The 13,934-nt window shown below is 36.0% G+C and overlaps 1 protein-coding gene across 2 annotated transcripts; it reads right to left on the bottom strand.

Annotated features, from left to right (window-relative positions):
* Positions 1 to 13,809, bottom strand: LOC144967642 (peroxisomal membrane protein 2-like). Of its 2 annotated transcripts, XR_013644427.1 has the most exons (6): positions 13,589 to 13,806; positions 8,508 to 8,615; positions 8,212 to 8,374; positions 6,007 to 6,126; positions 728 to 3,385; positions 1 to 641 (listed from the first exon to the last, which is right to left on the bottom strand). XR_013644427.1 is itself a non-coding variant. In XM_078905160.1 (5 exons), the coding sequence occupies exons 1-5, from the start codon at positions 13,696 to 13,698 to the stop codon at positions 3,305 to 3,307; spliced, it is 582 nt and encodes a 193-aa protein (XP_078761286.1). In that variant the 5' UTR covers positions 13,699 to 13,809; the 3' UTR covers positions 1 to 3,304. The 2 variants fall into 2 exon arrangements, 1 of the variants encoding a protein (XP_078761286.1); XM_078905160.1 differs by having other exon boundaries at positions 1 to 3,385; positions 13,589 to 13,809.
* Between the last annotated feature and the right edge of the window lie 125 nt (positions 13,810 to 13,934).

Raw genomic sequence — 13,934 nt, forward strand, 5'->3', positions numbered from 1 at the left:
TTTTTCATTTATTTATTTTTTTATTTCTTCGAACATCAAGCAGTAACATTGGCAAGTTAAATCAAACCATTCTCACACAGAGCATCTTTGAACAAAAACAATAACAGAAATTTTATTTAGCTTTGAGCTTTTATATAGCACAATATCCACTAAACGTGCTCAAAGCTCTTTACAAAGGGTTACTGGCCAACAGATACACTTCACATGTAGGACGGGGCATAACGCCTGTAAGGCAATATTACAAATTCTTTGGACAGAGACAACACTGTTAACGGCCAGGTACTCATTTTACACCTGAGTACGGGGAAAGAGTGTGAGTAAAGAGCCTTTTCCAAGGACTCAACTATGTGCAGAGTGAGGCTCGAACCAAGGACCTTCCGACCCAAAAGCAACTGTCATACCATTAGACCACATAGCTGCACAAAATCTATAGAAATCTACATCTATATGTATAGAAATCTATACATTCCAGCAAATACTCTTCGCAGATTTGCAATTCACGAAGAAGTGATCCCTTGAACACATTATCTGACATGACACTATTGGGGTCAAAGTTCAACATTATCTGACACCACACTATCGGGGTCAAAGTTCAACATTATCTGACATGATACTATTGGACTCAAAGTTTATTTTTATTTCTGCCATTTTCATTATAAAAAATATTTGGAAACTTGTGTTTTGTTTTTATTTGCTTAATCACACCTATTACACTTTAAGGTTAAACAGGCTTTGGGGGGAAAAAATGTAATAAAAATGATAAAATTGTCAAACAATTGATGATGGAAATTTGAACAATTTTAAGGAACCAAAATAATTAAAAAAAAAAAAAAATGAAAATAATGATAATGAATAAAAAAAAAAAAACAAACGTATAAATTACTTTTGATTTGTTACTACCTCACTGTTTCCTATCTATTACAGACAAAATAAATTGGCCAAAACAACTTTTTATTGCAGTTTCAACAATCTGCAGTTGACATTAATGGATGATAGCTTAGTAAAAGACCATCATTCCCTTACTGATACCAAACACCTATATCTTATTACCTGTGATCCGAAAAGAGCATTATAAATTCATCAATCCAAAGAGATACTAACTGGCTCAAATTTGTAGAATATTATATGACACTTAAATGAATTATTGATCAAGCAGGCCAAAGTGACATAAAGTGCTTTTAACTAATAATGTCATTCATTGGCTTTGACCTCGAAACACAATAGCCAAATAAGGTGGGTTAATGTTTAAACATTTCAATAGCAAATCAATATCTTCTAAAAAAAAAAAAAAAAAAGCTTCAGTATCATTATACAATTATATATATAATTACGCCCTTACGTCACGACATCGTAAGATATCATCGCCTAGGCATTCCACGAAGAAATATAGATAATCCACCAAACAGGATATGTCTGATGTCAAGAGGAATGATCCAAGTTGTCTAAGTGAGCAAATGGGGGGTTAATAATCTTGCTCATGGAAAAAAACAAAAGTGCCTGAAGAGGGGCTTGAACGCCTATACACAATATTGTTCAGCAAAATGAGGTCTATAGTACAGTGTCAAGTTTTTATAGATATAACAACAAAATTTCTTTAAATTTTGTGATGTGCAAAAGAAATCAGAATGATAAAATTGTTCGTTGTATCGTAAGGAATGTGATGATTATCCTATGGATTGTATGGAGAGGGTTAACCGGCCCCACTTTTAGAGCAATTGAGATGATAAACTATCATAGATACTCTAGCTAACTTCTATTTAGCACCTATTTGTGCGGCTATGTGGTATTCTGGTATGACACTCGATTTCGGATATGTGGACTTACTTGTGGTATGACATCGTGGCGCATAGTTGAGTCCTTGGAAAAGGCTCTTTACTCACATTCTCTCACCGTACTCAGGTGTAAAATGAGTACATGGTCATTAACAGCGTTGCCTCTGTCCCAAATAATTGTAATATCGCCTAACAGGCGTCATGTCTCATCCTACATGTTATGTGTTGCTGTTGGCCAGGGACCCCTTGTAAAGCGCTTTGAGCACGTTTAGTGGATATATATTCCTCTGACTCCAAAATCACGGATTTCTGCGGATCTGAGGAAAAACCAAAACCATCAGGCACGGAATACTACAATCCAAACAAAAACAAAAAAAGCACCAATCACAGATCGCTTTTCAACATTTGAATTTTGCTTCCTTTCTTTTTTTTTTCTTCTCCTCTGTGACACATTCCTTCAACACAACGGTGGCATCAATTGAATCAACTCTTTCGTTAGTATTTTCACGATCTCAGAGTTCAAGCAGCCTCCACTGCTCTCTACTTTTCTATCAATTGAATATATTATGTATGTTTTCTGGGATCTAATTTTTAACTTTGCGTATATTTATAATACATTGATTCAAATTAGATTTGGTAATACATTATTTCTTTAAGACAAAAATGTTGTGAATAGAAGATATCTATATATCACTTTTTATTTATCACTTTTTCCATCACAGCAAATCAAAAGAACCCCAAAAAACAGAGTCATTTTGCTGTAATTTACTCATAACAACTTTTACTGAAATTTTGAAAGTAAAAAATTTCGTTGTAGGCAATGGTGCAAGACAACAATCTGTAGTATTTATATGTAACAATGCCTGGCAAAGCAGACATTAAAGCTTTAAACTAAATCATAAAAAAAAAAAAGAAAAAAAAAAAAAAAAAAACAAAGAAAAGAAAGAAAGAAAGAAAGAAAAATCTACCTTTTCTTTCTGGATCTCTTCCATTCCATTTCCTTTCTGCTCTACAAGACACCGTATCAGGACTGGATTAACAGCTTCAAAAAAGAACAATATACCAAAAAAACAGAACGTTTCGGGTAAAAGCCATTCTTTAGTCAACAACAACAAACTAAACCCAACAAATTTCAAGATACTACAGAGAAAGGATGTACTTATTTTTTCTCTGCCATCCATCTGAGTTTTGAAGTAATGTATTCATGTTTTATTTGTTCTTTGCTGTTGGCTGAAGAAGGGTTTTCAACCCAAAACGTTCTGTTTGGTATTTTGCTCTTTTTTTCTGAAGTTGTTATATTCAGCATTGTTTATAACTTTTGACAGTGCACAGCTTCTAGCAGCTCAGTATCACTCGATCAAGGCACTGTACGGTACAAATCTTTTCAGACTATTAAAATCAATTTAGCATGTCTGTAAATTACTTGGAATCAAATCAACTATAAGGCAACAGATATCAGCCGGTATTTGGGACCAAACATCAGTAAGATGACAAAAGTCCTGTCTGGTAACCGTAACCTCATACCCTGCCATCTATTTGGACCACTGGCGTCTCTTCACAGAGATGAACACCATCCAGATCAAGGCACACAAATTTCCAAAGAGGGTCCGGAACTGCCAAGAGATAATAAGAAAAAATGTCAGGATCAAAATGTTGTCACATAATGAAGAAGTAAAGAAAAGTGAGTGGACCAGGCACTTATGTTGATTATAACAAGAAATAAAGTGAGTAGGAAAATGCCAGAAAACAACAGAGAGTGCTGGCCAACTAACTTCGCTGCGTTTCTGTGTGTTGAACCCGTGACCTCAAGAAGTCGGGGAGAGTGGCTCAAGATAGACATAGAGTTTGAAACAACTTTTTTTGGAGTCGAGGATGGCTTATATAGTATAGTCACGATCTTCCCGGCCAGGCGGAGTCTGTACCAGTAATGTCGTGGGTTTGAGCCCCCATCGCTTCTACAAAGTTTTATTCCCTGTTGTCTTCTGGCACTTTCCTACTCACTTCATTTCTTGTTATTATCAGAAGTAAAGAACTGTGGTGAAGACACATCCCCAAAACGATGTTACCATTGTAAACACCTTAAAATAAAATCATGGGAGAGGAGTAGCTTAGTGGAGTGGTCATTGCTTCCTACCCAAAAGATACTGAGTTCGACTACCTGTTGTGCTGTGCAGCCTTGAACAAAGTCACGTTACTCCAACTCATTGCATGGCTGCAAGGCAGCTAATGCCTGGGTTATTCCAGTCTTCCATTGGAATATATTATACCCTAAAGATAAATTTCCTTGTAGGGATGAATAAAGGGTATTTCATTCATTTTTTCCCCTTTATCTTTATCTTTGGCTTTTTATGTCAAAGGGTTAGGTTACAGAATATGTATAATGACAAAGATTAGTATAGCAGCATTGTGTCTGTGATATTGGAGTGGAGAGATATTTTATGGAGAGACGCTATCTAGACTGGTTATCAGAATGTCTGATTTAGTATTCATTTCAAATAATATTATAGCGAAATACCCTGTAGGAAAAGAGAAAGGTCAGTCAGTTTTACAGTTTTAGGATCTAATGACACCTTTGAGCAAGCCATAGAAATCTCATTCAAGAACAAGGTTCAAGGTCACATATAGAGGAGGAATACATGACATCAGTTAAAGGGGATGCAAGAGACCTTACGATGCGCTATGGTTTAAATCAGTGATAATAAATAAATTTTTCCACCCCTCTCATGGGAAAATCCTATCATTTCTTAGTAAATACGTAATCGTTGAATAATGCTTTGAACGCGTTGAATAAAAAATTATTCAATGATTGCAGAATATTTGTGAACGTTTTATTGGTATGAAATAAGGTGGAATAGACAGCTGATTGGCGATTAAAAATAGCCTTTTAGTGCGCATGAATACAAATCCAACGCTTTTGTTTTTCATTCAAGTAGAAGGAGAAAGATACAATTTATTGTGAATAGAAGTGTGAATACCATGAATTTCAAATTCTAGATACTGTTAAGTCTCGCTCACTAGTTTCTGCAGGCCTCCTTTGTTTGTTGCCAGTAGTACCATATCATCTGCATATCTCAGATTATTGATGTTTCTTCCATTCACAACTATGCAGTGCATCATTAATTAATTAATAATATTAATAATAATAATAATAATAATAATACTAATAATAATATTAATAATAATAATAATAATAATAATAATAATAATAATAATAATAATAATAATAATAATAATAATAATAACAATAATAATAATAATAATAATAATAATAATAATAATAATAATAATAATAACATAATAATAATAATAATAATAATAATAATAATAATAATAATAATAATAATAATAATAATAATAATAATAATAATAATAATAATAATAATACAGTTCCCTCCACTTAATCGCACATCGGTTAATCACACACTCTGCATATACACTACATAGTGCCGAAAAACTGATTTTTTTTCGATATAATCGCTCTGCTTAATCGCTACACCTTGATTGTAGTGACAACCAGCCTTCATATGAAATCAACGATGCTGTTCGCGTTCCACAAAACTTTTGGGCCGAAGCATTGGATCAATTTGTAACAATGGACAACAGTATATCCATCAGCGGCGAGCCAACATCTGAGGAGCTACTGAACTCCGTTCGGCCACACAAAAGACAATGCCTGGATGATGAAGATGAAAATGAGTCATAGGAATATGACAAACCACCCCTGACAGACACTGAAAACTTGACATAGTGGACAAACTACACTGCTAAATCCAAGAGGAACGCTTGACAGATGATCTACATTGGAGGGATTGGAGACAAGGGTTTATAAACAGTTTGCACAGAATAGAAAGCAATCAACATTTCACCTTTACTGCTTTTAGAAACAATAATGTCACATTGTGTTGCCGATAAAACATGAAAAAAACAAACAAACAAAAAACACCCCCTCCCAAAAAAAACCCGAAAAAGACAACATAAAAATACACAAACATTCTAATGAGGCCATGTCTTGAACATGACGGCCCCAAGCCCATAGAAAACCAATAGGAACGGTCCTACATGAATGGCACATAAAAACTGGGGCCTAGATGATATTATTAGCTTCTTGGCTTAATTGACACACTAACCCGAACTCCCGAGGGTTTACGAGTAAGCGGAGTCAACTGTAATAATAATAATAATAATAATAATAATAATAATAATAATAATAATAATAATAAAGGTTCAAACAAACCTTCAAAGGCACATAGTTGATGTTGATATATTGAATAAAGCTCCAGACCGACCAATTCAACTTCAATAAAGTCCAGTATGTGTCTTTGATCTTTTTCACGGCAGCTGCTTGACCTGAACCCTGTTGGTAATGACCGTGGACAATGAATTGGAGGGTTGATTTTTTAATATTTTTTTTTAAGGGTTTTACAACGCTTGCGACACATTTAGGTCATTTCACTCACTCACTCACTATCCAGCGTCGTCCTCATTTATGTTGCCTGCCCGCACTTTGTGATGACAAAAGTCCGCCCATTCTCTTCATCTTTTGACGGTATCATAAAATTCTCTTCCATTCATCTCTAGGATGTTTTTCATATAACTAGGCCAAGGTCTTCCCCTTCTTCGTTTGCCCTCCATTTTCCCCGGAACACATCTTTCATCAGCGTGCATGGGTTTCAGCATATATGAAAGGTCATTTCAGTGCCATTAAAATAAAATATAATTCTATATTTACAATTAAAGTAGCCAAGAAAAAAATAAGACAAAGGGTAAATGATTAAAATAGGGAACATGTGTAGATTCTAAGAGCATACCATTAATGTACTTAGTTCCACAAACCAGCGCAGGATCTCGCTAAAAGGAACATACTCAAATGTTTACAAGATATGTTAAAAAAAAACAAAATATAACGATCAGTACCTAACAAAGATGAAATACCATGAACAAAACTGGACACTTAACATTTGACTGTTTCCCTCTTAGGACTCCGACAAGGGCCAGGACAAAACCCAAGTAATCCTATTCAAAGACAAAGACAGAAGGCAACTCAGAAAACAGATATAATATAGGGGGATAAGAGTTATAGCCTCCCTACTGCCCACTATGGGAGGTCAAAATACCCACTCCAAAGCTAGAAGATTTATGACCTCCATTGTGTGCCTGCCTACAAAAATCAAGGATAAGACGTGAGCTGTTGAAATTGTTTTTCAATCTTTTTCTCCATTTCTCAGTTTCCAGGTGGTGGGGGTTGCTTTGCCTTCAGACATTTATTACAAGAAAACACGAACTGATTAAGACAATAAAAAGTTGTAAAAAGAGACTTAAAGCTCTGATTTTGCATTTACTAGCGGTGCAGATATGTGGTCTAGTGATATGACACACTTGTCTTCGGATTGCAAGGGTTCTGGATTCGAGCTCGCTCTGATCAGCGCATAGTTAAGTCATTGGAAAAGGCTCGCAGTCTCTCATTGTACTCCACAGTGTTGTTTCTGTTGGAAAAAATAATTGTAAAATGGCCCAACAGGCTTCATGTCTCACCTGACATGCTAAGTTTTGCTGCTGGCTAGGGACTTCTAGTAAAGCATTTTGAGCAGGTTTACTGGATATGCGCAAAATAAAAAAGCTCAAGAAACAGCAGATTCAGAATCTATCAATTTCCTGGAAAACGAATTTTGTCTTCCTCCCACCTCTTTAAAAAAAAGTAGTCCTTCAAAGTCAAAAGGCCCCATAGGGCCGGAGTTTATTCTGATTTCTTTAGCATGAAATGGACAGCAGCAATTGTTTGCTAACCTTTGGATAGGACGCCAATCTATCACAAAGTAATTTCCACAAGATCTAATAGACCCAGATACCCAATCACTGCTTGGGTGGACAGGCGATGGAGGGGGTGTCAGAAAAAATCTCGACTGCACCGGGATCGATCTCGATCCTTTATGCGTGAAGCAAGTGCTCTACTAACTGAGCTATTGGGACACCCTTCCCTACAACTGGAATGCAGAGTTTCATTTTATGAATGCAGAACTGCAAAATGAGCAGATTTTTTGTGTGTGGAATGATTCCGCAAAATGCCAAATAGGAGGAAGCTCTGCACAATGTTGTTGAAAGCTGGCAATAAAATTTAATTCAGAGATGGTAGATAAATAAGAGAATTTTCCTGGCACAATATTCACTTAACTTGCTCAAGCACAATACAAGGATTCTCTAACCAGCAGCAACACTTCAAATGTCCATATTAGGTGATATTACAATTTTTTTCGGCCAGAAACAACACTTTGAATGGTTAGGTGCTAATTTTATAACTGAACATGGTGGGAGAATGTGAGTAAAGAGCCTATTTCAAGGACTTAAACGGGACATGAACCCTCGACCTTCTGGTCCGAAGGTAGGTGTCAAATCACAAGACCACATAGCCGCACAAATAAATATAACTGAACCTTGAGCTTACCTCAACAATTGAAACATAGTACAAAAACACGAGTAGAAAGGGTGGGGCGAAAATGAATCTATCAAACAAGACTCTCTTCACCGAACCTCCTGGGCTGTTCTTCGGGATCAGCTTCTCCAAGTAGACATAGAAATGATGTATCAATGGGCCGTTGACAAGGAATCTGAAATGATACGATATAAAATGTATAAAAATTTCATACTTTTAATGGAGTTCTTTGTTTGACTTATAAACTATGTCCATTGCACTTAAAAAATATTCATGATAGCAAAAAATTTCAAAAAATTCTAACTCACCCAAATGACGAGTATGCAAATATACTCCTCCAATTTAATTTCCCACCAGTTGTCTGATCAGGAGCGATGAATTGCGACACCACATTTCCAAAGGCTGAGACGACAGCACTGTAAAAAAAAAGAAAAAGAAAAAGAATTAAAAAAAAAAAAGACAGAAGACCTAACAATAAAACAACAATTCATCTTCTTTTTATTGGATTGACATTACAAGTAAACCATTACAAAACAGAAATTCTTAAAGGCCTAATGGAGAATAATAATTTCAGGAAAAATAATAGTAGGAAAAACATTTGAAAGACCTTTCGCACATTCCTTGGGGTAACTTCACTTTATTTTGTTATTTTAACTGCGGATCTTTTGTCAGACATTTGTTTATTTTCAATTTGTCAATTTTTGGTAGCATTTTAAAAGTTCTAGAACAAATGTTAATTGATTGCTAAAAGTTTAACATTTCCAAAATATGATCATTGGTTTGGTTCTCCACCGTCCTTGTCATTGAAGTATTGTGAGCAGTGTGACGAACGATTTTCTTTCACTGCGTGATTTCTTTATCATTCGTCTGCGTCTCATTCAAAACCACTTCAAATCTAGTGGACGATATATATTTGCCAAGGCAGATTAACACCTCGAGTTAAAATACTCAAAACATGGACAGACTTTTCTCCAATAAAGCTCTAAATTTTGCTAACGGAAAATTTGGTCAATAGGTGGGAAACCTTCCCATTGTATAACGGAACACTCACTTTCAGCTTAAGGCTTATTTACCTGTTCAAATTGTCTGCCCATTGTATTCATATTCCCCTGCTAATTACCCTTTCCAAATAAGACTCCAACGTGCATATGCCCTGAGGTTCTTGTCTCGTTCAAGAGTAGCTAAAATTGCAATTAAGGTTCTAGCTCTCCATAATTCCTTCTTACCAAAGCATCTGAATATCATTGGCTATCTAAAACAGGAACATTCTTCTGATTGGCTATTCCCATAATTCCAAGCGTCACTTTATTTCACAAAATCAAATTCATCTCTGAATTGAATCACACACACGCTAAGAATCCCAAGAAAGAAGAGCTATTCGTCCAATTTCAAACTTGTAAAAGTTTTTATTCTCTCGGTTGAAGGTAAAATGAATTATTGGTTATTATTCAAAGTGGAACGAGATATTACTGTGAATTCAATGCTTAATCTATCATTACTATTATAGTTTGTGTATATATTTTAATTGTGCTATTCCATGGATGTTCGTAAGTTGGAATACCTGTACAAAACTATATCTATATGTATATTATACTATAGTTAACATTTGTTTATGATCTATGCTATTATTTCGTTTATATTCAATATGTATATTGCTTGAATGTCTGTACTCTACCGCCAATCGCCGGCCACACATCATAACCTCAATTATAATTAATAAAAATAAATTAAGAAATACCAGGGACACAACCCTGTTAAATTCTCATCATGTAAGATAGCTCGACTGTCAGTTGATGTTTGATACAAATGTAATAATTACCATTATCATGGAGTTACTGCTTCTCCTTGCCTTTGTCGGCAAATAAAGGCTATTATGATGCGTCGCTCAAGGACGATCCGGTGGCGAAAGACAAACTCTATTGGCTCTAAGACCTTGTTGTTTTAACTCTTAATTGAAGGTCCTTGTCTTTGGCTATCAACCATCTTTACTCCGTACCCAATCCCTGATGTCAGTCCTCGCCGACACCAGAACTTTCCTGTCAGTCCATAACTACAACACACTGTTGTGAAGTCCAGAAAACCCTGCAAGCAGGAGCCAACCCTGGAACTAGCTGATACATTTGCCTCAATCAAGCAAGCCGGCAGGATAAAGATAAGCCAAACGGGCTTATACCATTTTCAAATGAATCACATACTGACACATATGATTATATTAAAGTAAATAAATAAATAGATAATAGATTAGATCCAATCAATGAGAGCCATTCTTCCTGATACAAACTAAACACTTATTTTCTCTATCTTTTCCTGTAACAATCCAATTAAACTTTATGTATAGAATTGTTATTATTGTATTGGGCGTTACTATTGTCTTGACTCACTTGTTATTAATACAATTAAGTTATAAGGGACCCTAAGGCAATTCCTAATCACCCCTAGATTAAACCTGGGCCGTTTGTGGTATAGGTTGAGTGGCGCAGCTGGTAAAGAGAGCCATAGCGCGCATACTAGTTCGAATCTAGACCATTGAGCTATCGGTTGGACTCGATCCCACAAAAATAACACACAACCCGTCACAAGCAGTCCTAGGTTTTTTTTTTCTCTTAGTGGTTAGCTTGAGGTCTGTGGGTTTTTTCTTTCTATTATAGTTAGTTATATGGCGCAGTAAAGGTCCTACAGTTTTTATTTTTCCAATTAGGCTTAGTTAAAGATACTAGGTTTCATTTCTTCTTTTAAGTTTAGTTAAAGGCATACTTTTGTTGTTTCCCTTAGCTCAAGGAAGGTGCTGAAGGCCTCCCAAAAATTTAGGTAGACTAAATTCTAAGAAGCAGGACAACTAATGTCGTCAATATATTGATGGTGATTCTTCACTCATCTGGACTAAATTCATTCCCCGGGAGCCCTTCCCTTCCACAGTCCTTCTACAGTCCACTATGGATAATTGCAACTCGGTTAATCACAACTTTTGGTTAATCCCTACACTTCCTAAGACAATTAATTCTTCTATATAAAAGTCACTGGTTACTTGCTACAAACTTTGGTTAATCGCAACAAATTTTCTCCCTCAAAAAGTGGTAAATTCAAGAAATCAATCAAACAAAATATCATGATTTCATTGTGGAAGAAATCGTGACATGTTGAAAAATTGAGAGTAAAAGCAGGATTTCATGCTACAGTAGTGTGTCACCACTCTATTAGAGACAAAAGAGGGCGGGGCTTTGTAGAATGGGTTTGTGATGTCATCTGTGGCCATTAAATAGGAGGCGAGGGGCTGCAACAGGTAGACAATGACGGTTGTAAAGAGAGACTGAGCGATATCCTTTGTTATGGGATTGACAACTGTGCATTGTGACCAACGAGTTTGGTGAAAGCTTATTGACTCTCACCACGGCTAATCTTTTTGAATGTTGAGAACAAAAAAGTGAAAGAGAATCAAATCTGAATAAGATATCGACTTGCAACGAGCTGCTTTTGCTTGACAAAATCTATACAGGGCTGCCATATGGTTTTTATTTCAATCCTATTTCTCAGTCTGTGGTGGACTAAGAACAATGTTTACAACTAGTATGAGTTTACCATATATGTGTAAAATGTTGCAATAGTGGATTGGAAACTCAACTTCGGTTAAACGCAACATTTTCGCTGAGCATAAGGTGTTGCGATTATCCGGAGTGGACTGTTTAAGGTCCCTATGATCTGGACTGGTAAGATAAATATTAATCAGACCAATTTTTCGTCTAACACTAATATCAATAATAAGGGCATTCTTCTTCAGAGTCTCCCCTCATCCTAGCTGAGACCTAATCTTTTGCCTACTAAACTGTCTCACGTCAACCAACGAAAGGAGATAGAAGTGCCAATTGACAAGGAGTGAGTCCTTGGTAGTTGAAAGTTCATCAACTACCAAGGAGTCAAATTAGAACTCTTCAGGTGCATGCATTGATTTTAGTAGAGTCTTGATTTGCAAGCATGCGAATCTCGCACTTTCCAATCATTCATTTGTTGTCAATCTTTGTGGAAAGGCTTAAGTGTACACACTCGCCGGTTTTTGTTTTTAATGCTTAAATGTCTTTTCGGGAATTCAAAGACGAGTTAGAATCATATCAAAATAAACATTTCTGTTGTTTTTGGTTCCAACTTCAGATTCAGTGGGAAAAAACAATCAGAAGAATGAAGTAGCAAATCCCTGCCAAGTATAAATATGCCCAATAGGATTTTCTCTGCATTAAAGCAAAATATGCACCACATCGTTATAATAAGGCAATAATTCCTGTATAAGACTTGTGGCAATAACATAATAATAATAATAATAATAATAATAATAATAATAATAATAATAATAATAATAATAATAATGATAATTAATAAACAATAATAGTACAGATTTATAGTGCGCTAAACATCCCTTCATCTGGAGGGCTCTGGGCGCATAACATAGATTAAGCCCTAACACAGTACACGAACAACGCTAGTTACACACATAATTTTTAAAAGGCCTGTCGGAATAAGAATGTCTTCAATCGATGCTTGAAATCATCTCGTGAAGACGAAGAACGTATCTCAAGTGGTAGAAAATTCCACAACCTTGGACCAGAATGCTGAAAGTCGCGTTCACCAGCCTTCACTCAACAGCAGTTTTCAACATCAGTAATTGAAAAAAACAGGAGACGATTTACCAGCTGGCACTGGCATGGTCCGAGACAAAAAGCGGAAATATGAGAGAGAGAGAGAGAGAGAGAGAGAGAGAGAGAGAGAGAGAGAGAGAGAGAGAGAGAGAGAGAGAGAGAGAGGGGAAGAAGAAAATGAGAAAATGAAAGAGAGACAGAGAGAGAGAAAATCACTCCCTATACTCCGTGGCAGTTAGTAGTTGACAATTTATCTAGTTGACAATTTATCTAGTTGACAATTTACCGGCACAGTCCGTGGCTAAAAGAAGAATTGAGAGAGAGAGAGAGAGAGAGAGAGAGAGAGAGAGAGAGAGAGAGAGAGAGAGAGAGAGAGAGGGGGGGGGGAATATGAGATTTAATATCAATGACATTAATCCATGGCAAAAAAATCACTTCCTGACGATTTCTCAATTGTCAAGATCCTTGGCAATTGAATTGCCGTCGTAGGCAGTTAGGTGAAAGTGTAGGTACCTCTAGGCCTAGATCAGGTGTTGGCGTAGTATCTGCTGACAAACAAAATGCCCTCTTTCAGATAAATATGTCTAATTAATTGCCTTATACCTTGTACCGTCTGAATGTGATAAAAAGCTGGTGTTGACTTCAAGACTATAGATAACTCAATAACTTAATGTGAAATATCTGACTTTATAGCTATCTAAATCTAAGATACTCTCACAATCTCTCTGCCAAAGTTCTCAGTTCCAGAACTTATTTTTACTTACTTTGTGACTGCTTTTGTTATCACGGGTCGAGTTTGCAAAAGTCGGATATAATCCTCGAGTGCTTTCGACAACAGAGACTTTTCATCTTTCTTTTTCTCAGTTCCTTCCATTATCTTATTATGGTGTGTTAATTTTAGAGAAAAAGAGGGATTGAAAGTCAACGACAGAAAGATGATCACATAATCCTTTCAAGCAGTAGAGAGGATTGAACTTTGTACTTTAAAATTTGCATACCAAAGGGAAAGAAGAATAAATTGTGTATTGATACGTATTCCGTGTCTAGCACATTTAAATTGGTAGTTAAACGGACAAATTTAGACGGTTGTGTGATTTTTATCCGTTATTT

The sequence above is a fragment of the Berghia stephanieae genome, chromosome 3 (genome assembly GCF_034508935.2).
Source record: "Berghia stephanieae isolate SIO BIC M18660-M18661 chromosome 3, UCSD_Bste_1.3, whole genome shotgun sequence".
Classification (NCBI taxonomy): domain Eukaryota; kingdom Metazoa; phylum Mollusca; class Gastropoda; order Nudibranchia; family Aeolidiidae; genus Berghia; species Berghia stephanieae.

Bases quoted from the DNA above. Each gene is read 5' to 3' on its own strand.
- LOC144967642 (XM_078905160.1), bottom strand. From the start codon at position 13,698: ATGGAAGGAACTGAGAAAAAGAAAGATGAAAAGTCTCTGTTGTCGAAA. The intron at 8,616-13,588 runs GTAAGTAAAAAT...TTTTTTTTACAG, and splicing joins ATAACAAAAGCAGTCACAAA to TGCTGTCGTCTCAGCCTTTG. The intron at 6,127-8,211 runs GTAAGCTCAAGG...CATTACCAACAG, and splicing joins ACTATGTTTCAATTGTTGAG to GGTTCAGGTCAAGCAGCTGC.